The 25,664-nt window shown below is 37.9% G+C and overlaps 1 protein-coding gene across 2 annotated transcripts in view; it reads right to left on the bottom strand.

Annotated features, from left to right (window-relative positions):
• The window catches only part of ITGBL1 (integrin subunit beta like 1), a 215,913-nt gene that overhangs the window by 115,227 nt on the left and 75,022 nt on the right, over positions 1-25,664 (bottom strand). For both annotated transcript variants that reach the window (XM_072760972.1, XM_072760973.1), the window contains exons 3-5: positions 13,471-13,617; positions 4,300-4,422; positions 63-203 (exon numbers count right to left, since the gene is read on the bottom strand). In XM_072760972.1, the coding sequence (XP_072617073.1) occupies positions 63-203; positions 4,300-4,422; positions 13,471-13,617 (411 nt within the window). The remainder of the gene's footprint in view (positions 1-62; positions 204-4,299; positions 4,423-13,470; positions 13,618-25,664) is intronic.

Below are 25,664 nucleotides of genomic sequence, written 5' to 3'. Positions count from 1 at the left end.
AAAAAAAAAAAAAGAGCTTTGTTCCCTCCCCCAATCCGTAGTAATGTGATTGAATGACACACCTCTATTACTGCAGATTTTGCCATCTGGAGACGTGCATCTTCGCTTGCTCTCCCAGGGGGTGATATCACACTGGAATTCACATTTATCTCCATGCCAACCAGACCCGCAGTAACAGTTTCCACAGTAACACTTTCCATGGCCTTTACCCAAAATGAATTTTATAGAGTGAGGAAAAAAATGCAACTTTTAAAAGCAAAATTAACTTTCTACCTCTTGGTGATCATTTTTGCCTTTTGAAATACAATATACCTGCTCTATGGTGTTTGCTTAAAATAATGAAGTTACATATTTGCCCCTAAAATATCATATTTGCACATAGACCTACATAATTACACACACATAGCAAGCCAAAGTGTCCTCTAACTTGTCCTCACCAAATAACTCATTAAAATGAAAGAAATTTCAAGAAAGGACATGAAAGACTGTGAAAGCTTGTCTATTACCTTCTGATCTCAAAAGTACGCATCAAAGTCAAACGTATGTAAACATTCATTCTAAGGGCATTTCTGGAACTGGTCATCCAAGTATTCCATTTGAAATCAACCACTGAAAAACCAGTGATACACATTTACTTGGATGCACATTATTAATGACTGAACCATTTCTTAAACTGGAGGAAATATTTCATCTTTCCATTCAACTGTTTCCCACATGCTGTTGTGTTCCACCACGTGGAAAAGAGTTTTTCGGCTAAATCAGTGTTTACTACTCCTTTAAGCCAATAAAATACCATGGACCCTTGACCTCACAATTAAATTCCTCTCCTATTTGTCAATGGGACAGAAATGATAGGTAAGGACGTCCCATCATTTTGTGTTCTGATGTCACCACACTCTCTTTGGCTCCTGCCTCCTATTAAAATTTACCCTGTTCATTTGTACCTACTTCCAAGCAACCCCTAATGAACTGTCATTTCCTCACTTACTACATCCATACCTAGCAATCCTACAAGTTCCCAGAAAGTGCAATTCTATTAACCTCAAGTCACTTCTTAGGTCCTCCCTTTCTGTAGTTATGCCACCCATCCATGAACGTGTGTTTGTTCTTGTAAAGAAGAGGTTCATGCTGAATTTTGCTGAGTCTATTCTTTTTGTGTCATAGAAATGTATGTTTTATCAGAGTCTACAGCTAAAGTCTTTGTTCTTCCCTCTCTCTTCTCCTGCAGCCATAATTGCAGAGGGCCCATGGGAAACTGATCATCAGGCCATCTTTCTTTCTAAACATTAAGGCATTTCTGGCTCATTGCAGGAGTATCAGTAGGGCCTGTGGAATCACACAAGAAGGGAGAAATAAGATAGAAGATTCTGGTCTCTTTTGCTAGTCTCGTCCATGAGATTAGGAAATGCAAACATACATCAGAGAGATAAAGGGAGAGAATGAGAGAGAGAGAGAGAGAGAGAGAGAGAGCTAGAATGCAATATAAGAAGAGGCAGGGACCTAAACACAGGATGCCAAGTTCTCTATCTAAATGAACTGTAATTTGAATTTCCATGGAAAACTTCCTATTAACCTAAAAGTCAATGATCATCTATACAACAAATTTTCATTTTAATTCGTTCACTTAGGCAAATGTAAGGACCATCAATGATTTCACCAGTGATAAAATATGAAAGCTATACATGTTATTTATGAACTAAAAAATATCTCTCATGTACCCACACAAAATATCACATCCCAGTGCTGTCTCCTCAGGAACTTACACTGGAAAACAGTAAGACAACTGCGTACTAAAAGCTTTTCTAGAAGTCTGGTTTTTTAAAAGATTTGATTAACTTCTTAAACTAGAATTTATTTCCCTGTAATTTTAGGAAATTTATGTAAGGTGCTACATACATAAGGATTACCACAACATTAAATAATCCCAAATCTACATTCTTCGCACCCAATTTCCTTGTACATTTATAAAATTCAGAATTGAAATAGGGTTTTACTAAAAAATCATTGAGATACAGGCAAATAAGGAAAGAAGAATCGGGGCAGCCCTGGTGGCTCAGTGGTTTAGAGCCACCTCCAGCCCAGGGCATGATCCTGGGGACCCGGGATCCCTGCATGGAGCCTGCTTCTCCCTCTGCCTGTCTCTCTCTCTCTCTCTCTCTCTCTCTCTGATGAATAAATAAATAAAATCTTTTTTTTAAAAAAAAAAGGAAAGAAAAATCATGTAAAAAAACATTTGTTTGTAGGTATGAAAAATTAAGCAGATATCCTCACAACCCAAATGAAAATAATGTTAATAAGCCACATCTGGATAATTGAGATAAAATATACATTCCAGACAATAAATATAATTCTTTGCTTTGTGTAAACTGATGGAGAAAGAAAATCTCCTTTTAGTTGAGGGTCTGCCTTCAGCTCAAGGCGTGATCCTGGAGACCCAGGATCAAGTCCCACATCGGGCACCCTGCATGGAGCCTGCTTCTCTCTTTGCCTATGTCTCTGCCTCTCTCTCTCTCTCTCTCTCTGTGTGTGTTTGTGTGTGTGTGTGTGTGTGTCTCATGAATAAATAATAAAATCTTTAAAAATAAATAAATAAATAGTTTCACTGATGGGCTGCAGAATCACCTCTCAACAGACTGGTTTCACGCGAATGACATGTAGAAAGAGTGACAATCCCAGTCAAAGTCACCCCCAGAGGATATTTACTGGACTGCTGGTGTCTGTGGTTCAGAGCCTTTGCACCATGAAATTGCTTAAGCCTCAAACAAATGCAAATGGTACTAGTGACAAGGTTGGGAGTCAAACATTTCCTGTTGTATTGCTTTGAGTTAAATGGTTATATTTACACACGCAAATAGACTTTGCTTTGGTGGTATGCATCGGAACACACTAGCCCCAAGCATGTTCCTGATTCTTTTTTGATCCATAATTACTAGAAATGAAACATCAGGAGGATAAATATCAGGAGGAAACATAGTATTTGTGGGTGGATTTATCTAATTGTTCTGATTATTCTGCATTAAGCCCATTAACGGAATTGTCTGAGTAGCCTCTAGCTTAGGTCATTGCTTTGAAAAACGTAAATGTTTGTGTTTTCTCTTTTATCTTGGTGGATTGCACAAGGAAACCAGAGGTAATGAAGCAGACCTAAAATACAAGGGTCTGGATGACCACAAGAATTGAAGCTGCAATTTGTTTTTGTAGACAGAGGGACAGCTTGTCCTAAGTTAGTGAGACTTTATGGCTCTCTGATTTCTCCTGTCCCATTTGCCCCTTATCCTGCCAGGGAAAAATACTCTTCTGAAATCACCCACCCTGCATGCAGAATAGGAGTCCATGCATTGGAGTCCTGTCAAAGATAAATGAAATAAACAATTATTTATTAATGGAGAGATGAAGCCAGAGGTAACCAGGCTGAAAAGTTTACATTTATTTAAACTGGAGGGGTTCTCACTGCTGTCTACTTTCCTACTAACCTGTGCTAGCCATGGCTGCAAATCTAAACTCTGGGAACAGGCCTCCAGATAGGTAAGCCGAAGAGAAGGACACTCTGGGTGATGAGGAGGGGTTCTTCTCATGAAGCTCCAAATTTCAGGCACTAATAACAATTCTCCAAGGGGTGGGGGCGGTAGCGGGTGTCAACAGCACAGTCTTTGGTTTCAGACAGACAAGAGTCTAAATTCCACAATTGCCGGAATGACCCTGGGTACATTACCCAATGTTTGTGAAGAACTTATTGCAATGCTTGGCACCAGGAAGTGTGGCACATGCAATAACTAGTTCAACAGAAAAATGGATTGAGCAATGGTGTTAGGAATACCCTAGAAATATAGAAAAGATCATGAAAAATGTTATCTAAGTATGTGAAGGGGAGGGATAGATTGTAGGCTAGTAATCTTTTTGGCCTCAAAGTCTCCAATAGGACATGAAACAATTTAAAGGCTTATGATTTAGAAAGGGAAATATAATGAAGTTAACACATGCAATTGAGAGATCAGGAGAAAAGTGACAAAATCAAAGTGGCCGTGGTGAGCAGGGAAGTTGAAGTACTGGTAGGATCACTGTGGAATCACACAGCTGGTCTGTTGCCATAATGACCTGGCTCCTCTCTGGGAAGAGTCCGATTTTGCATTTAAAAAGTACTAGTCTATCCTAAATGTCTTATATAAGGGGTTTTCTGAATAAGCATAAATTCAGATTAAATGAGTAAACTTAGTGTAGAAATGTATACAGAGACAAAAGTACAATAAAACAGGTGAAAATCAAGTTATTTACTAATTTCTGTGCAGTTAGTGTACCTACCTCCACATATTTCTTCTGTTTCATCATCTATGCATTCTCTATCGTCACACTCACAAAATTTACCATAAACGAGTCCATTTCCATCTGGATTATCACACTTACACCTGCCACAGTGGCATGTACCTAAACCATGAAAACAAAGCAAAAAGTATTTGTTAAATGCATATAAATGATCACTGATAATTTTTAATCTATTTCTTTCAGAGCCAGAGACAATTCAAGTCAATTTATTATTCCAATTTTGTAATTCTGTGGGTAGGATGAGATAGATAACAACATTCTTTCTTGATGATTATAGTACAGCAATCATATTTTATGGCACAGAGCTATTATGATTGACTTCTAATAGTTTCATGAATGTAAATTTGACCTCCCTAAGTACAGAGCTACTTTATACATGGCTATGTGATCAATGGATGAGTGACTATCTTGTGATTACACCTGGGTCTGAAGTGAACTAAAGCAGAAAATTCTAAGCTTTGTGAGGGAAGTAGCCTTGCTTATCTTCCTTGCCAGTATTTATTCAATGCTTTGCACAATATTTGAGCATACTATTCATATAATAAATATTTGTGGAATTCATCAAATGCATAAATGAAAAACCTAGAATCTCCTAATAATGTCACCTCCACGGTGTTAAACTAATCCACACATTCTTATGACAGTGGGACCAGAGCAAGTTTTCTTAGGTATAGAGCCTGGGGCCTCGCCCAAACTACAGGGTGGCTCAGAGTGACACAGAGGCACTGGAGTCACCTGGTCGACCACACACCATAGATTCTGCCAAGGTTGAGGATTTGACTGCAACCGCTGAGAGGGATTTCACTGAGAGGAAAACAGCATTCAAATGATCATGAGAGGCAGAGCATCCATTTAAGGAACTTCCTTTTGAATACTCATTTTTCCATTTTTAATTGATCATCATAGAAGCCAGCAGATATAAACTGAAACTTTACCACTCACCAGATACCATCCTAGACTTTGGAAACACAACGGGAGATCAAGTCAGCCATAATCCTCCTCTCAGAGTTTTATACGAGTAAACCAATGTAATAAAATAAATGGAGAAGTGCAAAGTGTTGCAGAAGAGCTTAGCAGGGGATTTAACTGAAACCTGGTGGTCAGGCACAGAGCTTCCCTGGGGAAGTAGCTCCAAAATGACATACTGAGAGCAAAGTAAAAATAATAGGCAAGAGAAGTGAGATGTTGGGGAGGCCCACTTCCTGCAAGAGACACCAGCAAAGGCTCTGTGGTTAAAAAAAAAAAAAAAAAAAGGAAGTAAGAAGAAAAAGTCAAAGACAGCTGAAACATAGAAAATGATGTGGAAAGTGGTATGAAATTAATAAGACACCTAGAGGTGCGGTTTCCAGAAGTCTTACAGGTCACGTAAAGATTTCCAACTTTAATACAAGAATAACGAGAAGTCATAGAAATACTTTCAGCCAGTGAGTCAGATGATCAGATACGCATTTTACCAGATTACACTAGTTGTCATATGCATGATGAAGTGAAATGAAGGGCAGTGGATATGAGGACAGGTTATTACATTTGTCTGCAGGAAAGAAGATAGAGGCTGACCAGGGTGATGGCAGTGAGTTAGAAAGAAGCAGAGACTGTCAGGGGTATTTTCAGGAAAAAGAACAGATAACTCAGGGACTGCCTAAGTGTGGTGAAGGATTGGGAAGATCCAAAGATGATACTGATGTTTGAATTGAGCTCCTGGATACTGGCAATTTTGTATGTGATGGCCCAGAAAGGGTATGGATTTTAGACGAAGGTGGATTTGTAGCCAAATCCAGGTTTTAGTAGCTAGTATTATACCATGTATAGCCAGTAGCTATACATTTTTTAGGTCATTATGTCCATCTTTAACTCTCAAGTTGCTGCTCTACAAATAATATCAACCCCACTGAGCTGCTACAAGAGCCCAATGGTAAACAGATCACCCAGCCATCTTTCTGAAAACACTGTGCAGTTACATCATAGGCTTTCAGAAACCTTTGGGTTCTTCATCTCCTCCCATGAAGATACTAAGCATAGTAGTCATGTTCCCAAACATTTCCTCCAGACTCTCTGTATATTGACCCCACAACATCCTATCTTCATGCCCTCTGCATGATTCTGTTAGCCAGGTCATTCACAATTAGCTATTATCTTCAAAGAGTTGTGTTTTTCTTCTCACAGTCACATAGAAATGGTGATTTTGCAGAATTTGAGCTAATTCTTTTTCTTCCTTGAGAATACTCATACGAATTTTATGTTTATTAATTTTCCCTTTCTTGTGTGTGTGTTTTTTTCCCGAAAATATTTATTTTATAAAAGTTCATGTCAAATTGAAAACTACAATTCATGGTACTGCCTCATCTCATTTTTTTCTCTAATTATCACCCTTCTTTTTCATTTTCACCTTTATTCATGCTGTCTTACAACCATCCAAACATCTATTCATTAAATTTTCTTGCTGCCTATTATATTGTTGGCAAAGTACCAGGTGCTATAGGAGATAATAAAATGAATACAATTTAAAACTAAGTAAATCACAGACTAGGAATAAAAAGCTTAGATGATCAATAATTGTTACACATACATGAGACCAGATGATGTAAAGTCATTTGCAATAGATCTGTGACAAATACTGTATAGAAAGTATAAACCTCAGTCTGGCTCTGTGAAGGAGAAAAGGCACAATAAAGGAGCAAGTTCTTGAGTTGGCACTTGATATATGGAACGAATTTCAACAGGTGGAGATGGAGAAAAGGCTTTCAATGTTGAGAAAGAAGCCTCAGCTAAGGGATAAGGATGTGGAATTAAAGAACAGTACAGAGTTTAGCTTGATTTCGGAGAAAAGGATCAGTTGAAGGCAGGGAGTAGAGGATCAAGAATGTTGGCTAAAGACTCTAGAATTTATCTGTTAGAATACCAGGAGACTGTCATGGTTTGGAAGCGAGGTGTAACATCGTCAGAGCAGAGTACGCAGGAGCTGTTTTCAGGAAAGATGGAAAAGAACAGACTCTACCTCTAAATTCTACAACTTCTCACTGACACCGTGACAGACAGGCTCACTCACTCCCAGCCACACATCTGAACCATATCTGGCTAATGTGGGACGTTTACAACAGCTTAGAGACTTCCTGTCTCATCCACCAAGTAGAATTCACAACTGAGGCTCCAAGATATGGCAGATGGAAGCCCAGGCAAAAGTGACAGACTCCTGTGCTCATGTTATGTCATACTACTTCTCTTAGTTGCCAGTGAGCTCAGTCTTTAGGACTGGTCTTCTGCTTTATGCTAGATTATTTTTACTCTGACTTTTCATCCTAATAAAGCTATCTCTCTCTAGGAAGTCTTCCTTGTCTTGAACACCACCCATACTCTTTTGCAATGGCAGTGGAGCCCCACGTTGCTCTGCAGGCTATGCCTTGCTTTCTGCACCCCTACAGAGTCAGCTTCTGGAACACCTTCAGTCCCCAGATCCATCTCATTCCACCCTGCAGTCTTAATGCCCCAGTCCAATTCCCTCCTCCTCTCCTTCTGCCCCAAGCTGCTTCCAGAAAACCACATCATGATATAAAGGGGAAAGGATTAGTAGAGAGAACTCAGAGCCTAATGCAGTTTCAGGGGAATAGTCCAGATAGGCTAGTAAAAATAGACATTAAAAGAAGCCATGTGAGAATGAGATTGCTAAATTCAACTTGAAAGGCTTTCATACTGAGTAGAGAGTAAGAGTGAAAAGTTTAAGTGTAACACTGAGTATGAATTTACCTTTTGGTGCACCAATCCCACATATAGTAATTTATCCTGAAGATACACCTCCAAAAATATGAAAATACATATGCACCAGTTCATTTTCTGCATTAATATTTGTAATTTCAAAATATTAGAAAGTGCCTAAGTGCCCAATCATAGGAGACTGACTGAATAAATTATGTCACCTGTATAGAGCTGAGTCCTATGCATCTGAAAAAAGAATGAGCAATATTTCTATGTACTACTGATATGGAGTGAATTCCAAGGGATGCTAAGGTGGCAAAGGCAGAGTACAAAGAGCATATACAGGACAGCCTGGGTGGCTCAACGGTTTAGCACCACCTTCAGCCCAGGGCCTGATCCTGAAGACCCGGGATGGAGTCCCATGTCGGGCTCCCTGCATGGAGCCTGCTTCTGCCTCTGCCTGTGTCTCTGCCTCTCTCTCTGTGTCTCTCATAAATAAATAAAAATCTTAAAAAAAAAAAAAGAGCATATATAGCATGTTACCTTTTGTGTAGGGAACAAATGAAAAAACAAAAACAAAAACAAAAACCAAAAAACACATACAACTATTTTTCTCTACAAAAAATTAACACATACACAGATAAAGCAGCCATGAAGTTGGTTACCCCTCAGGAGAGAAAGTTTAGGAAGAGAATGATGATTCACTATGCTTTTTTATATAGTTTTGACTTTTGGCGGCCTCTTCATGCTCTACATATTGCAAAGTAAAATAAAATCAATAAGGATGGAAAGGAAGGAAAAAAAATCCCTAAAACTGAAAGCAATATGAAGTAAATAAGCTGAATTGTATTTCAAATGAGTACAATAACTGCACTAAGGGGAGACAAAAAGAAAGAAATCCAAAGAACTTACAAGCACAGCAATTAACTAAGTATCCCAATCTTGAGCATGGCTTGGGTGGGATGGAAGTAGGAGAGGGAGTCAATTGCAAACAAATCCCAAAATGTTTTGGTAGACTTGTTTTGTATAGTGGTATGCATGAAACAATTCTAAAATCGATTTTAGATGTATGTAATATAGGATTGAGCAAATGAGTAAATACATCCATGATGTTGGGAGCCATATTTCTCACTGTGAAAAATAAGCAAATATGGAAGGGAAAAAGTAGGAGATAACCTTGTGGGGGTGGACTGGAGTTGGATATACTGACATGAAATCCTGATTTCTAAAATATGTCTTTGTATCTATGTGCATGCACATGTATATATATGTTCATGCATGTTTACTAGCCTATTTACAGAAAGCGTCAAGAAACAAATTCATCCCAGTAGAAATAAACATCCCTAGTGCTCACTGTTGGGCTGGCGAGACTGGGAACCTCAAAAGGGCCCACCCAGGCCAGCAACCTCCCAATAACGCTGCCTTGCCGCCCTACCCTAACTTAGCTTACAATGACCTGTAACCCTTGCCCTAATGGAATGCCGCCCTGCACCCATCTTCCCACCGAAAACTCTTTATAGACCCCCCTGCGGTTAGCCTGGGCGCGACCTCCCCGCGCTACTTCCTCGCTCTCTCCCTCCCCTGCGGGCCCCATTAAAAGCCGGTTTCATCCTCGGATTGACTTACTTCACTCAGCATAACACCCTCCAGTTCTGTCCACGTGGAAGCAAATGGGGGGTATTTGTCTCTTCTGATGGCTGAGTGATATTCCATTGTGTACAGAGACCACATCTTCGGAGAAGGACATTCTATGGTCTCATTCATTTGGGGAATATAAAAAATAGTGAAAGGGAATAAAGGGGAAAGGAGAAAAAATACGTGGGGAATATCAGAAAGGGAGACAGAACATGAAAGACTCCTAACTCTGGGAAACGAACTAGGGGTGGTGGAGGGGGAGGTGGGCGGGGGTGGGGGTGACTAGGTGATGGGCACTGAAGGGGGCACTTGACGGGATGAACACTGGGTATTATTCTGTATGTTGGCAAATTGAACACCAATAAAAAATAAGTTTATTAAAAATAAAATAAACTAAAAAAATAAAAGCCGGTTTCGGGCAGCCTGTGTGGCTCAGCGGTTCAGCGCCGCCTTCAGCCCAGGGCCTGATCCTGGAGACCCAGGATCGAGTCCCACGTCGGGCTCCCTGTGTGGAGCCTGCTTCTCCCTCTGCCTGTGTCTCTGCCTCTCTCTCTCTCTCTCTCTCTCTCTCTGTGTGTCTCTAATAAATAAAATCTTTAAAAAAAAAAAAAGCTGCTTTCGACCAACTTTTGCCTGGCTTCTCTGTTCCACTTCACTACTGACCGGATTAAACCTGACACAATTTTTATTTTAATACCATTCTTCACCTAAAGGAACCAAGGCTCTTTAGAGAAATGGTTGATTCCAAAGCTGTGGCAAATCAGGTACAACATGACTCTGGAATATTTTGTTATGCCAGAAAAGAAAGGATTGCTGAAATAAAACGAAACAAAACAATGGAGGCATGTCACAAGGACTGAAAAGCTAGCTTGAAGGGGCTCCAACAACCTCATCTGGGACTATCTGAGCACCAAAATAAGTGTAGTAATGAATAATAATCCATTGAAATAATAGGAACTGTGATTCTGAATGGACAATAAATCACTAAGTAAATGAAATATCCAGTAATTGTTGTTGTAATAGAATGTTGAGTACCAACCAGTAAATATGGAGAGAATGTTGGAATTGAGAAATCATCATTTTTCCATCGCTAGTATAAACAATGGATCAGGTGAAAATCATCAATGAATGGTAAATCAGGACTAATTTTTTTAAAAGATTTTATTTATTTATTCATGAGACACACACACACACACACACACACACACACACAGAGAGAGAGGCAGAGACACAGGCAGGGGGAGAAGCAGGCTCCATGCAGGGAGCCCAATGTGGGACTCAATCCTGGGACTCCAGGATCATACTCTGGGCCGAAGGCAGGCACTAAACCGCTGAGCCACTCAGGCATCCCTATCAGGAGTAATTTTGATGAGGATGTAATGTCTTATAATTTCTAAGAGTTTCCCAACAGACTGCTCATTTGTTACAAGGGCAAAATCAGTAATTACAGAGCTGAGACAACAGACAACACCTTGACCATGTGATCAAAATTAACCTCACCAGTGAGAGCAGATGGATATCATGGACTTCCAGATGACACATCCTGAGTATACAAAATCATCTATTTGGCAATTCAACTAAGAATGTATGACATGAATCTAATCATGAGGACACATCGGACAAAGCCAAACGCGTAATATTCTATTTAAAAAAAAAAAAAAGAAAGGTTGGAGACAGTTTTCTTCAAAATTTGCTATGCTATAATACCATAGAGTGTGGAAATAGTCCAGATTAAAGGAGGTTAACCAGAGATAACAGCTAAATATAACTCTGCTCTAGACTGGATCCTACAGAGGTGGGGGAATGATGTAAAGGACATTGTTTGGTCAATAAATGAAACTGGAATATGGATGGTAGATTACATAAAAGTATTATACCAATCTTTAAAAGAAGGCAGAGGCTCAGATATCTTAAAATTGTGCTTTATTTTTATCAAATATGTTTCATCATCTCCTGAAATAATTCTGTAAATTTTTCCTTTAAGGTACCTTACTACAGCAAATCCCATGTTCTTTTACTTAATGTTCAAACATTTGTGTTCCTAAATTAACCCCTATTGGTTATAATGTATTACTAAAAAGAAAAAAAAACACCTCTGGATTTGATTTGAAAAATAAACAATAAATAAAGCCAAAAATAAAGAACAAAAAAAAAAACAGAATTCAAGCTTTATTACTTATAGAAATTTAGAAAACCTAGGGATCCCTGGGTGGCGCAGCGGTTTAGCGCCTGCCTTTGGCCTAGGGCTCGATCCTGGAGACCCGGGATCGAATCCCACGTCGGGCTCCCGGTGCATGGAGCCTGCCTCTCTCTCTGCCTGTGTCTCTGCCCTCCCCCGCCCCTCTCTCTGTGTGACTATCATAAATAAATAAAAATTAAAAAAAAACATTTAGAAATTTAGAAAACTGGACATTTTCAAAAGAATGAGGCTATATATGGTAAGCATGTGTGTGTGTGTGTGTGTGTGTGTATAAGCGTGCATGGAAAGGTGGGTGTTAAGAACCAAAGGCAGAAAAATCCTACAGTCAGAAAAGACTAAGGTGCTGGAAAGAAGCAAGAATATCATTGAACACAGAAAGTAACCAACTATTAAGACCAATTTGTCATGCTTCCCAATCTATCCACTCATATCTTGCTTTGAGTATGGCCTTGCTTCCCACTAGCAAAACACTCTTACTACACTTAATCTTCACAGAGCAATTCACTAAGATCAAAGATTGTGGAAAGATACTAGCTCTGAACAAGGAAGGACTCTATCTACAATGGGAGCTCCCAGAGGAAAGACGCTCTTGTAGTCAAATACTTGCTTTTAGCATGCAAAACAATGGCTCCCACACAAGGCTCTCCAAAAGAATTTCTGGGAAAGCTTTAAAAACCCACTGCAGCCCAGACCACACTCACCAAAATAACTCAATCAAACCTTCTACCTTGGGACAGGAGCAATCTTAAGTTCAACCAGCCTTAAGAAAAGTGGACTCTTGAGGCTCCATGTCCCCAAATATGAAAGGAGTATTTAAATATAGTAACGCCAACTAAGCATTATTGAAAACAAAGCCAGTTGCTTTGTTTTATATGGACTGGGTAGTTAATCTTAACAGTTTTACGATAAATTTCTAAAAAACATGTTTTAAAGAGATTTATTTATTCATGAGAGACACACACACAGAGAGAGTCAGAGACACAGGCAGAGGGAGAAGCAGACCCCAGGCAGGGAGCCTCACATGGGACTCGATCCCGGATCTCCAGGATCACGCCCCAGGCTGAAGGCAGCACTAAACCGCTAAGCCACCAGGGCTGCCCCCCACCCAAAAAAAAACATTTTTAAATAACTTCTATAAGATGTAAAAATATTTTGGCCAAACATAAAATCTTGATGTCACTATATTTTCCCATGAGTTTCATATCTAGTGCATCTAAAGCTTCTACCAAATTAAAAAGGTTTGGTTCTATTTGATGCTAAGGTATAAATTCCAAAGCACCCTTGATCTGTAATAGAAAATAATTAAGTCAGCTTATATAAATCCTGTTTAAAAGATTTAATCCAGCATTCAAAATCATGGCTCACAATTTACATAAAATGTTGTCGGGGTGTTGTTTCCCGTGAATATCCTGCTTGAAGAAGGCATTTGGAACAGCTGGAGAGCATCAAACTTGCCAGTCTCAGCAAGATGACATTTTCCCCTATTGATTTATCTGCATTTCATTTCAGAAAAATATACTCAAAAGCAGTCTCTCTCAGAGGTTCTGCATTTCTCAACGCCTACCTATTTCCATGAAAAACCAAAATGTGATTATTTAAGAATTTTCGTAGAATAGAATTCTTACCTGCATTAGAGCAGATGACATCTTGAGAATTCTTGCACATCTGGTTACTCTTCTTCTTTGTCAGGTCACAGTGAATTGGGTACTGGCACGCATCCCCAAACCAACCTTCCTGACATTTGCACTTGCCACAGTCACACTTACCATGGCCTGAGGATTTAACAACATCCAGTTAGACTCGAATTATTTTCCAGAGAAATCCATTATTGTAACTGAAAGTCTTAAGAGTGACATTGGCTCAGGATTGAGCTATAATAAATTCAAACACGGGGTTGAGGGTAATGCTACTGTAGACAGTATAATGAAGTATGTGGATTTTATTTTAATAATCAAAGTTGATAAATCATTCTAAACCCATTAATTAATTTATAGAGACACAAAAATAAATAATAAACCAGAAGTTTAATTGTACACTTGGTCAGATAATTTAGACTAAAAAAAATCTATTAAGCATCTCTACATTTAAGATACAAAAGCCCAATAAAAATTATTTCCACTTAACTATATTTTATAACACATAAAACCATCAACTCCGAATAACAAATTTTACATGAAACTCCACCAAACCAAACATTAGCTTAGATTTATTGGAATTTAGAATGTAGTAAAGTTTAATGGATATATGAAATATCATCTTGGAATATGATTGACACAAAAAATAAATACATATTTTCTCTCTTAATGAGAAAAGTTGGTTCAAGAATCAAAACAATAAGGGCCATAGGCATCTACATCCACAGAAGTTTCTCAATTTTTCATGTTCTCAAATCAACACTGTGCTATTTTTATTGTTGTGACAATTAACTTTATTAAGTTTTAGTTGATGAATCCTACTAATGTTCTTATTAACTACACACTAGTCCTAGCAAAGTGCAGTACATGTACAATACTTGACTCTTGTCCTGAAGTAACTTAAAAAGTTCAAAGTTGAGGTCAATATATAAACAAGATGGTGCTACCTTCAGCCAGAAATGTTTGTTATACCCTGTGTTGAGCAGTATGTCTCCTATAGAAATAAGAAGGGAGAGACCCTATGAACTTCCTTAACCTTTAACTGAGTCTGGAAAGGTGAGCAGAGTTTGGGCTGCAAGGAGAGTATTCTTGTATTACTCAAAATAATAATGCTATGTCCCAATTCCTGAAGTTCACAGACCACAATGGAATGGAATCACTGATTTAGTGCCAATAGTCATTCAGTGTGGCAGCCAAAATCTACATGATGAAGTCCAGATGGTTGGTTAGAATGAATGGCTCAGAGGTGTCCCATTTGGGCATGTTCAGCAAAGCCTGACTCTGTGATTGGTTGTGACTTTAAACTCCTCTGAATATTGCCCAGTCCATGAGAATATTTCTATTCCTGTTGCATTTTTCAAAGTAATTATTCTATTTTGCAAACAAAACCTTGCATGCACCCTAATTGTAATTCATCTTATCCAGTGCACATTACTGTCAAATCGATTGTATCATTTTGCATTCTTGTCTGGCCCTACCTGATACTGTCAATCTCGGCCAACTTGGTATCATTTACAAGCATAAGTGATCTCTCCTGCCAACCATCCAGTCTATTTATAAAAGTATTAAGCAAAAATTCTTGAAATAGCTAAGTCTCTTTTTGTAAAGAAGTATCTTGGTAACTATAATTACTCTTCAATAATATTAGTGTATTAGGTTGAACCACATGGATCACCACTGTTATTAGTTTAATATCAGCTATTTCTTACAGTCCATCCCAATAAAATGTGGCTTCATACCTATTGAAAAGAAAATAAAAGTAATTTAGAAGATAATGAAATGCAGTAGTAATTATTTGCTGAATCTAGAATAAAAGAATACTTGACACTTCTTTTATATTGGATGGGACATCTCAGACCCTGGCTGAAGGTATATATAACAGAAATAATGGGTAATGGTGTGTAGGCCAAAGGTTACATATTTTTTATGGGAGGGGGTAAATCTTAGAAATAAGGGGAAAATAAAGAAATGTACAGATGAAAGGGAGAGACTCCTCTATCTCAGACTGACCCAATGAAGCATTAGTAGAAGTAATATTCTAAGGTGCTCATACCCCAAAGTTAGCTCATGGAGGTCCAGGATCAAAAACTCCTTCCATAAAAGGTTCTGAGGTAAAATAAACATGGGAAAGAGAACCACTATATTCTTCTTTTAATAGATCATAATATAAACTAGCACACTGAATTTTCTTCATATCCTGTTGTGAAAAAGCTATTTAAGTTTTACTCAGAATACACAGTATTTCTTACTAGGAAGCCTCTTTTTCTTATAACCTATATGGATTTCCTATACCACACTTAGACAAACACTGTATTAGACAATGTGCTTTTAGCTTTTCATTTAGCATCTGGTTAGAGGTGAAGATGACAGCTAGTGTAGGACAGAGTCATCTGCCTTTATATTCTTGCTAAACTTTATACCCAATAAAGGCCTCCTTGATTCACTTTTGCCCATTTAGGAAAATTAATAGAAATCAATTTTTTTACTGTCAAGAATTATCAAGTAATACCCTAACCAACCTAATTTGGAGGTAAATATATAACTATTTTTAAGATAGAAAATTTTCAGACTATCTTACTCTTTCTCTACAGTTAGTAATTTCTTGAGTAGAGCTCATTTGCTACATTATTGTACTCATATAGTTCATCTTCATGGTCACAAATATGGCTTCAAAAAACATTCCATTTGTCAAAATAATTTACCTGTTGGGAATAGATGGCCAAGAGAATGACAGCAAAACTCCCGAATCATGAGGCCCATAAGAGGCTCTGATTGCCCAAGGTCGAAGGATGGTCTTTGCTGCTACATGAAATTCTACCCAGCAAAGCATTCACCATTCCAAGCTGTCACCATTCAACTGCCCATTTGTTTCTTCTCAAGATAACTCAATTTCCTCACTTACAAAATGTGGCCTTAAAATGAACAATATGCTGGCAATAAATCTATTGCCCTTCAAATAAGTTCCCAAGGAACCAGGAGAAAACACACACTTAAAACAAGTATGTCAAAGAAATACCAAAACAATTCCTACCAAAGTAATAAGGAAGAAAAAGTAAATGGCTATTCTTGTTGCTTCCAGGATTGTCACTGGTATAGCCAGTCACTAGAAAGGAAAGACGGGCTATAGAGGAAAGTAAAATCCAGTATTTAGTTGATCTCCAGTTCAGGGGAAGCATATGGATGCCTGGCGGCTTTCCACACTCCTTCCCAGAGGTGAGCAAAGCCTTGCCTTGATCTCCGCCAATAAAGGAGAGGTATCCCAGCAAAGACAGAATGAAACTGGGTTTTGTGATTTTTTAACCCCATCACCAGCTCCACCGTTACTTCCAGATCCCTTTTACCTTAGGAATGCAAGGAGGGCACTTGACGGGATGAGCACTGGGTGTTATTCTGTATGTTGGCAAATTGAACACCAATAAAAAATAAATTTATTATTAAAAAATAAAAAAAAATAAAGCAACCAGAAGAAAAAAAATGCAAAAGCTCTAACCTATCCACAGGCAGTGGTGATGAATTAATTAGTGCACGAAGGAGAAGTTGATGCTTTTATTTTTATTTATTTTTTATTTTATTTTATTTTTTTTAAATTAAAACAAACTGTAGGGCAGCCAGGGTGGCTCAGCGGTTTAGCACCGCCTTCAGCCCCGGGAGCGATCCTGGAGACCCGGGATCAAGTCCCACGTCGGGCTCCCTGCATGGAGCCTGCTTCTCCCTCTGCCTGTGTCTCTGCCTCTCTCTCTCTCTCTCTCTCTCTCTGTGTGTGTCTCATGAATGAATGAATGAATAAATAAATAAATCTGTAAACAAATGGAAATACTTGACCAATATTGAAGAACTTTTTAAAAAGTCAATTAACCATTTGTATATACTAATGAAAAATAATTGTACTTTTCTTTTCCAAATAAGAAAAATACTAATAAAAACAAAGGGGTCAGCACCAAACTCTCCTCCAAGTCTACAGATACTTTGGATACCTTGGATATCTTTGGATACTTTGGATAAAAACAAACTCCCAAAACGAAAATGCCCATCAGATTAGCTATACATCTTTGGTTTCAAGTCTTAGAACGTAAAAAATAGTTAGATAATAGATGTATAAGTAGGTAGGTAATAGGTATAAGATGAATGAATAAAGAAGATGTGGTATATGTATTCAACGAAATGTTAGTCACCAGAAAGAAGGAAACCCTGCTGTTTGGGACAACAAGGATGGCTCTTGAGGGCATTATGCTAAAGCAGAAAGAGAAAGACAAAAACTGTATGATCTCACTTCTATATAGGAATCTTTAAAAAAAAAAAAAAAAAAAAGCCCGACTAAACAAAAAAACGCAAGCACATAAAAAAAAGAGACCTGGTTTGTGGTTTCCAGAGGCGGGGGCTCAGGGAGGGAGTCAGAGGAAGGTGACATCAATAGGTACAAAGTTCCAGTTAGAATAAGTACTTGGTGTATAACGTACAACACGAGGACTATAGTTGGTACTGCTGTATGGTATATGTGAAAATTGTTGAGAATGAATCCTAAGAGTTCTCATTACAAGAGGAAAAAAACCATTGTTTTTGTACCTATGTAAGATGATGGATGGTCGTCATCTCCCAATGGATGTAAGTCAAGACACCATGCACCAAACTTACACTGTACTGTGTGTCAATTATATCACAACAAAACAAAAAATCCTGATTATTAATTATTATTTCATGAATCTTATTTATTTTTAACATCTAGACATTAAAAAATGATTCTTTCTGGGGGCCAAATAAGCTAGTGGCAAAGCATTCTCGAGCCTCATGGTAACCTTGAAACAGATATTTTAATTTGAGCACTCAATTGGCCCTATGAATCTATTTGCTTTGGTCAAATATGTAAATTCCCATAACTTGCATTGTGTCCTATTTTCCAGCGCAAATGAGCTCACTTAATAAGAGACATACTCAAGTTTTCTCCTCTTCTTTCTGAGCCACTATAAATTCCATCACCTTCTCATGTATAAGAAATACAATAACTATGCCACATCTAGAATTCTAAGAAGAGTGTGAAAGGATCCTATATCTACTATTACAGTTATGTCACAATTTGCAATAGAAACTTGGCACTTTCAAGACAGGGCACCAGTCCCTGGCTTGATTCTCAGGCTAACAAAAAATGGCTTCTTGGATATTTCTCCTTCCCATTCCTGAGAGCATTATGATGTGAACAATGGAAGAATCCTGTGAAGAAGAAAGCTTTGCCCTAGAAAATAAAAAGTCTAGCCACTAATCAGCCATGTGACCTTGATCAGGGAAATAGAAGAGAAGAAAGGAACACCAGTAATTATTGTCTTCCAGGTACCATGATGAGTACTTTATACAGGCTAGTCTGCTTTATTTCTAGAAGGAGCCAGTGAGATAGATTTTTGTTCCCCAGTTTTACAAATAAGAGGACTAAAGTATAATTAGCTTGCTCAAGGTCACATAGTTTATAAGCTGAAAAGCTGTGTTTTTTCCATTACAGCCAACATTGTCTGTGTAGTTGCAGTGCAAAAGACTTGAAAGGACGTTTTCTGTTCTGGGAAAAGTGGTGTCAGTAAAAGCCTTGGATTGATGGCTTGACAGTACTGTTTTTGTTTTGTTTTTTTTTGTTTTTGTTTTTGTTTTTTTGCTGTTTCCTTTTGGAATTCACATGCTCCAAATTGGATTATTGGTAACCCTTGGTGAAAGAACTCTACCAGTAAAATTATCAGACTTTACTACTTAAAATTACATAATGCTAAAGTTGGTAGAAAAATAATTCAGGCATTCAGTCACCTAATTTCTCTAGACCTCCATTCTCAGCAGCAGAATTAAGAGATTGGATGACATAATCCTTACATTCCTTTCATCTGAAAAAAATCCACACTATAGCCTAAATTATTTTTTTTCTCATAATGAAGCAAAGTAATTTCTTCAAATGGAGCACTCAGCATATTAAAACAAATCTTGTTTGCTACTGAAAACAATTACGACACAGAATTCTATTTGTTATTCAGAGCATCCATTAAAATACTATGGATTATACTAATATGTGTATTTTTAAAGTGAATTTGGGTTACATATTGATAAAATCAGGAGATTTAAAATGAGAATTCTGGTAACTTGAGACTGAGGGATGAAATATAAATTATAGCAAAGCAAGACACAGTATTTTGGTTGGATCTTAGGTCGTCAATTTCATAAATTCAAAGAAATAGTTACAGAAGTTATTTCAAATCACACACACACACACACACACACACACACACAATTTTGGGGATTCAGGAATCCTAGCTGTTAGTATAGATTCTAGCCTTATGACCTTCAGGAGACTAGTCTTTGAATTTTTCTGGCCTGGTTCTCTGTTTTTGGTTTGGTATGTTGAATTTATGTGAACCCAGTATTTCTCAAGGGACGCAGGGTATGTCTCTTTAGGGGGCACTAGTGAAACTGTCTTCCCTCCCTGCTTCATCTACACTTCCCAGGAAGCTGGTGTTCTTCTCTACCTGTAACTCCGTGACAGTAAGAACTTGTGCTGTATTTCTCAGGTGTCTAGAGAGGGAAGGACAGAAGGAAAAGGCCTCTGGACAAGATGAGGGGAGTTTTCTCTTCTCTTTTCCTCCTTCCAGTTTCCACCCCTAACATGCTATTCATCAGAGATCTTTACAGAGATTTCTTCACTTTCTTCTGCAATTAAAAAAAAGGGGAATAAATAAATAAATAAATAAATAAATAAATAAATAAATAAATAATAATAAGCCTAACTTTCTTTAGTTTCAGCCTTGGCATTTTGCCCTATGTTGGGGTATTCTATTCAGAAGCGTCTCTTAGTATCAATTATACCAAAGGACAGAAGTCACTCAGGCCTTAGAAACTTAACATCCACCAATATCTCTTAGTTAGTTGAAATGAAATGAATCACCTCAAAATGTTGTAACCAGAACAGGAGACCTGAGACCAGTGAAGTCTCCTCAGTTTTACTCATGAAGAAATGAAGCTCCACACTCACCATTGTCCCTTTCCTATTATAGATAAATGTATGTTCCAAGGAATCTGGTTAGCAGAGATGTATGTATGTATATGTACATATCTGTGCTTATTAATACATACACATGTTCATATATGTATATAAGTGCATATATAGGACTTAGCAAGACTCTAAGTTTTGTCTTTTAATGAAACACTGGATGATGAGATGGTATTTGGCATCCTTCACAATATTGAGATTTTTTTTCCGAATGTGTTGTATGCGTATCTTCAATAAAAATTAATAACATTCTCCATCTGTTATTGTTAAGTTTCCTCATCTCAAGTTCTACTAATTGTCTATAGAGCAAACTCTACATGTGCCATTATTCCCATAGCCATTAAGGAACTGTGCATCAACTGGGTGATGAACAAGGACCTCTGTCTCCCTGACAAGGTAGGGTAACACAGGGCCTCAGAGCACATGTATATGGGTAAATTCAACTTTTTGAGATATGTTCAAGAGTTTTGAAACAACTTATTTAAGCAATAGGTTTGTAAAGATATAAGAAAGATTTTATTTCTTAAGCTAGATCATGGAGGCATCATATCCATTTAATCTTTTAAAATTTTTTTTTAATTTTTATTTATTTATGATAGCCACAGAGAGAGAGAGAGAGAGAGAGAGAGAGAGAGAGGCAGAGACATAGGCAGAGGGAGAAGCAGGCTCCATGCACCGGGAGCCTGATGTGGGATTCGATCCCGGGTCTCCAGGATCGCGCCCTGGGCCAAAGGCAAGCGCCAAACCACTGCGCCACCCAGGGATCCCCCATTTAATCTTTTAAATTTTACATAATATTTTACTCAAAAATCTAAAAAGAAAAAACATATCTGTTAGAAGCAATACTCCTGTAAGTGATAATGTTAGAATATGGTTTTGGGACTGTAGCGGCATTCAGGAGATGTGAGAATCCTTACTCATAGTCATTAGACACTGCACCAAGGAGACAGAGTACTATTCATCTTTCCAATGGGAAGGTCTATGAAGAGCTGGGTAGACTGTGCTTGGTTATCTGAATGGGAGGACACTATCATCAGAGGCTATATGCTGAGCTAGTGTGTCTGGTGCAGAGAAGAGCCACGAAGGGTCTCCAGGAAGCTCTGTCTCCTGCCCCCTACCCGTTCCAGTGGGGGTGAAGTACGGGACAGAGGGAACCAGAGGAGAGATCCCACTGCACACCCCTGAAGAAGACTTGTACATTTTCTCCAGATCAGCTTAGAACAGCTTCAGTAGGACGGAAATGTCTGTAAAAGCTGCAAGTACCTGACACAGGCCACCAATCATCCTGCTAACCCAGGAAGGTGCAGGAGGGCAATCACAATTTTTTGGAGAAGTAAGGTCACTACCTAACAAGTGCTTGTAGTAAAAATGCGTTGATGGAATTTCAAAGACTGCCAACCAGAGATCAAATGAAAAGCACAGATGTAGTAAATGGCAGGCTGGATAGAAGCCAGCAACCACAGAACAAGACATGAGCAGGGATAAGGAGCCAAAGGCAGTGCCCTGAGGGCCATGAGCAGTTGATCCCCGAAGACCCTCTACCTCCATTGACCTTGTCACTTTCACTCCAGGGAAAAAACCTCAAATGACTGAGTTACCCAGAATCATATTAAATAAAGTTTTATCATTGGTAGCTTGGGAGCTGTTACAGGTTGAATTGTGTCTCCCCCACAAATCCACAGGTGGAAGACCTAACCCTAGTATCTCAGAATGTGGTCTTATTTGGGCAGATGTCATTAGTCATTGCAGATATAATTAGTTAAGATGCTCTCATACTGCAGTATGTGGGTCCTTAATTTAATATGATGAGTGTCCTTCTAAAAATGGGAAATCTGGATACAGAGAACATCATGTGAAGATGAAGACAGAGATTGAGACTGGAATGAGGCTTCTACAAGGAAAGGATCACCAAAGATGGCCAGAAAACCTCCAGAAGCCCAAGAGAGAGACATAAAACAGATTTACCCTTCATAACTGTGCTGATACCTTGATCTGAAACTTTTAGCCCCCAGAACTAGGAGACAAAAAAAAAAAGATGCCTGTATTTTAAATTATCCAGTTTGTGGTACTTGGTTATGGCAGCCCTAACAGATTAATACAGGAGCTCAAGGTATTGTCTAGAAGAATTTTAGAAAAATAAAGGTTTATCATTTTACATGTCTGAGTTTATGGTTTGCAAAAGTAATTGCCACCCACTGACCTATTCAGCACATTTTAATCAATATGCTTCAGAGATGATGCCCCAAATAATAGCTGAGGTTTACCTGAATGTTGTGCCTACTATACCCAGGACCATCCTAAAGGTTACAGAAGAAGTCAAAAATCTCTGAACAGAAGTATATATAGTTCTTTGCTAACTTGTGTCTAAAGTCATTAGGGAAAGAAAAGCTGTAGAAGTCCCCCATCTAATGAAACACCCTGCTTAGGCAATCACTGAGAAACAGGCCAAATGACTCTTCATGGCTTATCGCTCTCATCATTCTACTTGAAATTCTTCCAGTCCCCAAACTCTGTTTTCTAGAAAATAACACCACTTCCTTAACCTGAAAAGAATACCACATGTCTCCTGTTAGCTCCATTGCATTACTAAATTCTTGGGGGCTATGCAAATCCTCCCCTAAAGCTTTCAAACTATGCCCAAGAATTAGACCTCATAAAAAGTCTGAACTTTTATAAAGAGTTTTTGTAAAGTCTACTTTTTATAAAATCTATTTTTTAATAAAGAACTCTTTTATTGCTCCATAAATAAGTCTGTGCAAGGGCTCAAACAAAGATTATCTATGATCACCTCATAATCTTCAAACGTTTTTATCAAGTAATTCTTTGGAATGTTATTTTCTCCTCATCCAACTAAAAAGCAGCAGATGGCAACAATTTATTTTTTTATTTCCTTCTCAGTTCAAAAATTAGCAAACATTTATATATTCAGTTAACTTTACTATAAATCCACTAATTGCAATAATTTTCTTTTCTACTAACTCAGTAACTCCCTAGGGTACTTCTGCTCTAAGCTGTTACAAAGTAGGTAGTTAATAAAAGTTGTTGACAATTTGGTTAACTGGAAAAAAATGAAATCATTCTCTTCCAAGCAGGTAAAAGGACATTAAATCATGCATTTTCTACAAAACAAAGATCAGTCACCAGGAAAATACATATCAGTAGTTGGCATGGAGACTAAATTGAACTCATTACTAATTATTTTTAAAATTCTTCAGTAACACATGAAGTATTTTATACAATTTGAAAAGCAATTCATGGACAAGGTAAGAAATACTTTAACATGAGTTAAAAAAATGTTTGGATTTTAGATTTAGATTTCCTTAAAAAAATGTTTGAAAACCTAGATCAGTAGACAAAAAAGTAAATTGGAAATAGAGTCATAGGGTAAGCAATTTTTTAAAGGATATAATACTTTGTTACTCTGTTGGATTATCCCTACCTCATTTGTTGAGGAGTAAAAACTGGACATGGCTCATTTGACAAGGTAGAGCTCCTCTAGAAATCTATGAATATTAGTGAAGAGGCAAACTGTACTGAGGTGTGCAAAAAGGAAAGGAAAGGTTGCTATAACAGCCAGTTATAGTTGTTGTTTTGAAACCATTTCAAGCTAAACCATCTGGAGAAAGAGAAAAGAGTGTGACAACAGTGGTGGCCATTGTTCCAAAGAAAAGGAATATCTTCATGTAAAGATATGATTAAGTTCAAAGCTGACCCACCCCAGTCCAGGATGCCCTCCCTGTTCTTGACCATGAGCCATGTCATTCCCCATTCTGAAAGTCTGGTTATTATAATTCATGATAGATAAGCTTCACTTATTAAATTTACAAAGTATCCCATTTTTAATCATTCTAGATGATGTATCTTGTCTTCCTTTTGGCATTGGCATACAGATATTTACTTTAGAAAATAGCTTTACCAAGGTATATTATAATGCATAAAAAAATATATATTAAACTCCTGAGTGACAAATCACTTTATTCATATTATCTTGATTATCAAAATGACATGAAAAAATAGAAAACAAGTATTACCACCTTCAGTTATAGAAGGGGAAGTTCTTGGTTAACATCTTTAAATGATTCCTCCAAATGTTTAACAAGCTCTCAAGGTTCCCACTTAGTTTGGGTACCCTCAAACTCAGGAGCGAGAGTGAAATGATTTCCCAGATTTCCTGTCCTCTTTATCCTACCTCACTCTCATCTACCTTGCCTTTCTCTCTTGGCCCTAGAGGCCACATCAAAGTCCATTCCTTTTCAGGGAGCCTTGATTTCTTTGTCTTCTGGTTCTTTGGACGCCTATTTCCTTTCCCTACTTTATTTTAACTTCAACGTCATTAGTTAACACCTTCCCTTTATACTATAAAATTGGACAAGTGTCTCCTTTACAAAATGTAATCAATACTGCCTCTATTAACCTCTGTTTTAATTTTAATCTCTATTCCAGTCCATTCTCCCTTTCTTATTCCAATCTCCAAAAAGATGTTTTTCTCCCAATCTCACTTTTTTGCACATTCAGATTTCAATCCCATTTATTGACATTTTTCCAACTGAGATGACTACTAAGCTTTTCACTCCTTAATTCAATTGACATTTAAATCTTTATCTTGTCATTAAATTTTAATAGATATAGACATTTGTTTCCAAAACTCTATTAAATACATTCCCACTAACATTTGTTTCCAAAACTCTATTAAATACATTCCCACTAACAATGAGTATACACCTGCCAACAAATAACAAAGAATATTATCAAATAACCTGTATCAATCTGAGCATTAAAAATTATTATTATTATTATTATTATTTTTTTTTACTCCTGAGCTGGGGACCTTCCCTGACTACTCAGCCCAGAGCTAATGCTTGTCTCCACCCTCAACCCATCTCTAGCACCCGCTTCCTTCCTGAGCCTCTCTACCTCATCTCCACCTTACTCCTTGTTTTCAGGATCCAACCAAAATTTGAACTTTGCATTTAGTTGTTATTTCTTTTTAGTCTCAAGATTTAGAAAAGCCAAATTAATAACAATGACTCTTTTGGAGAGTCAGGACAGTTGTGTTGTGGAGGGTCTCTCTTTCTGGATTTGTTGTCTTGTTGTCTCTTCATGATCTGACACAGGTTAGGCATTTTGGGGGAGAACACAACATGGGTGGTTATTGCATCTCCTCCTGAGGTGG

The sequence above is a fragment of the Vulpes vulpes genome, chromosome 6 (genome assembly GCF_048418805.1).
Source record: "Vulpes vulpes isolate BD-2025 chromosome 6, VulVul3, whole genome shotgun sequence".
Lineage (NCBI taxonomy): Eukaryota > Metazoa > Chordata > Mammalia > Carnivora > Canidae > Vulpes > Vulpes vulpes.
This window is presented reverse-complemented; position numbering and strand designations above follow the sequence as displayed.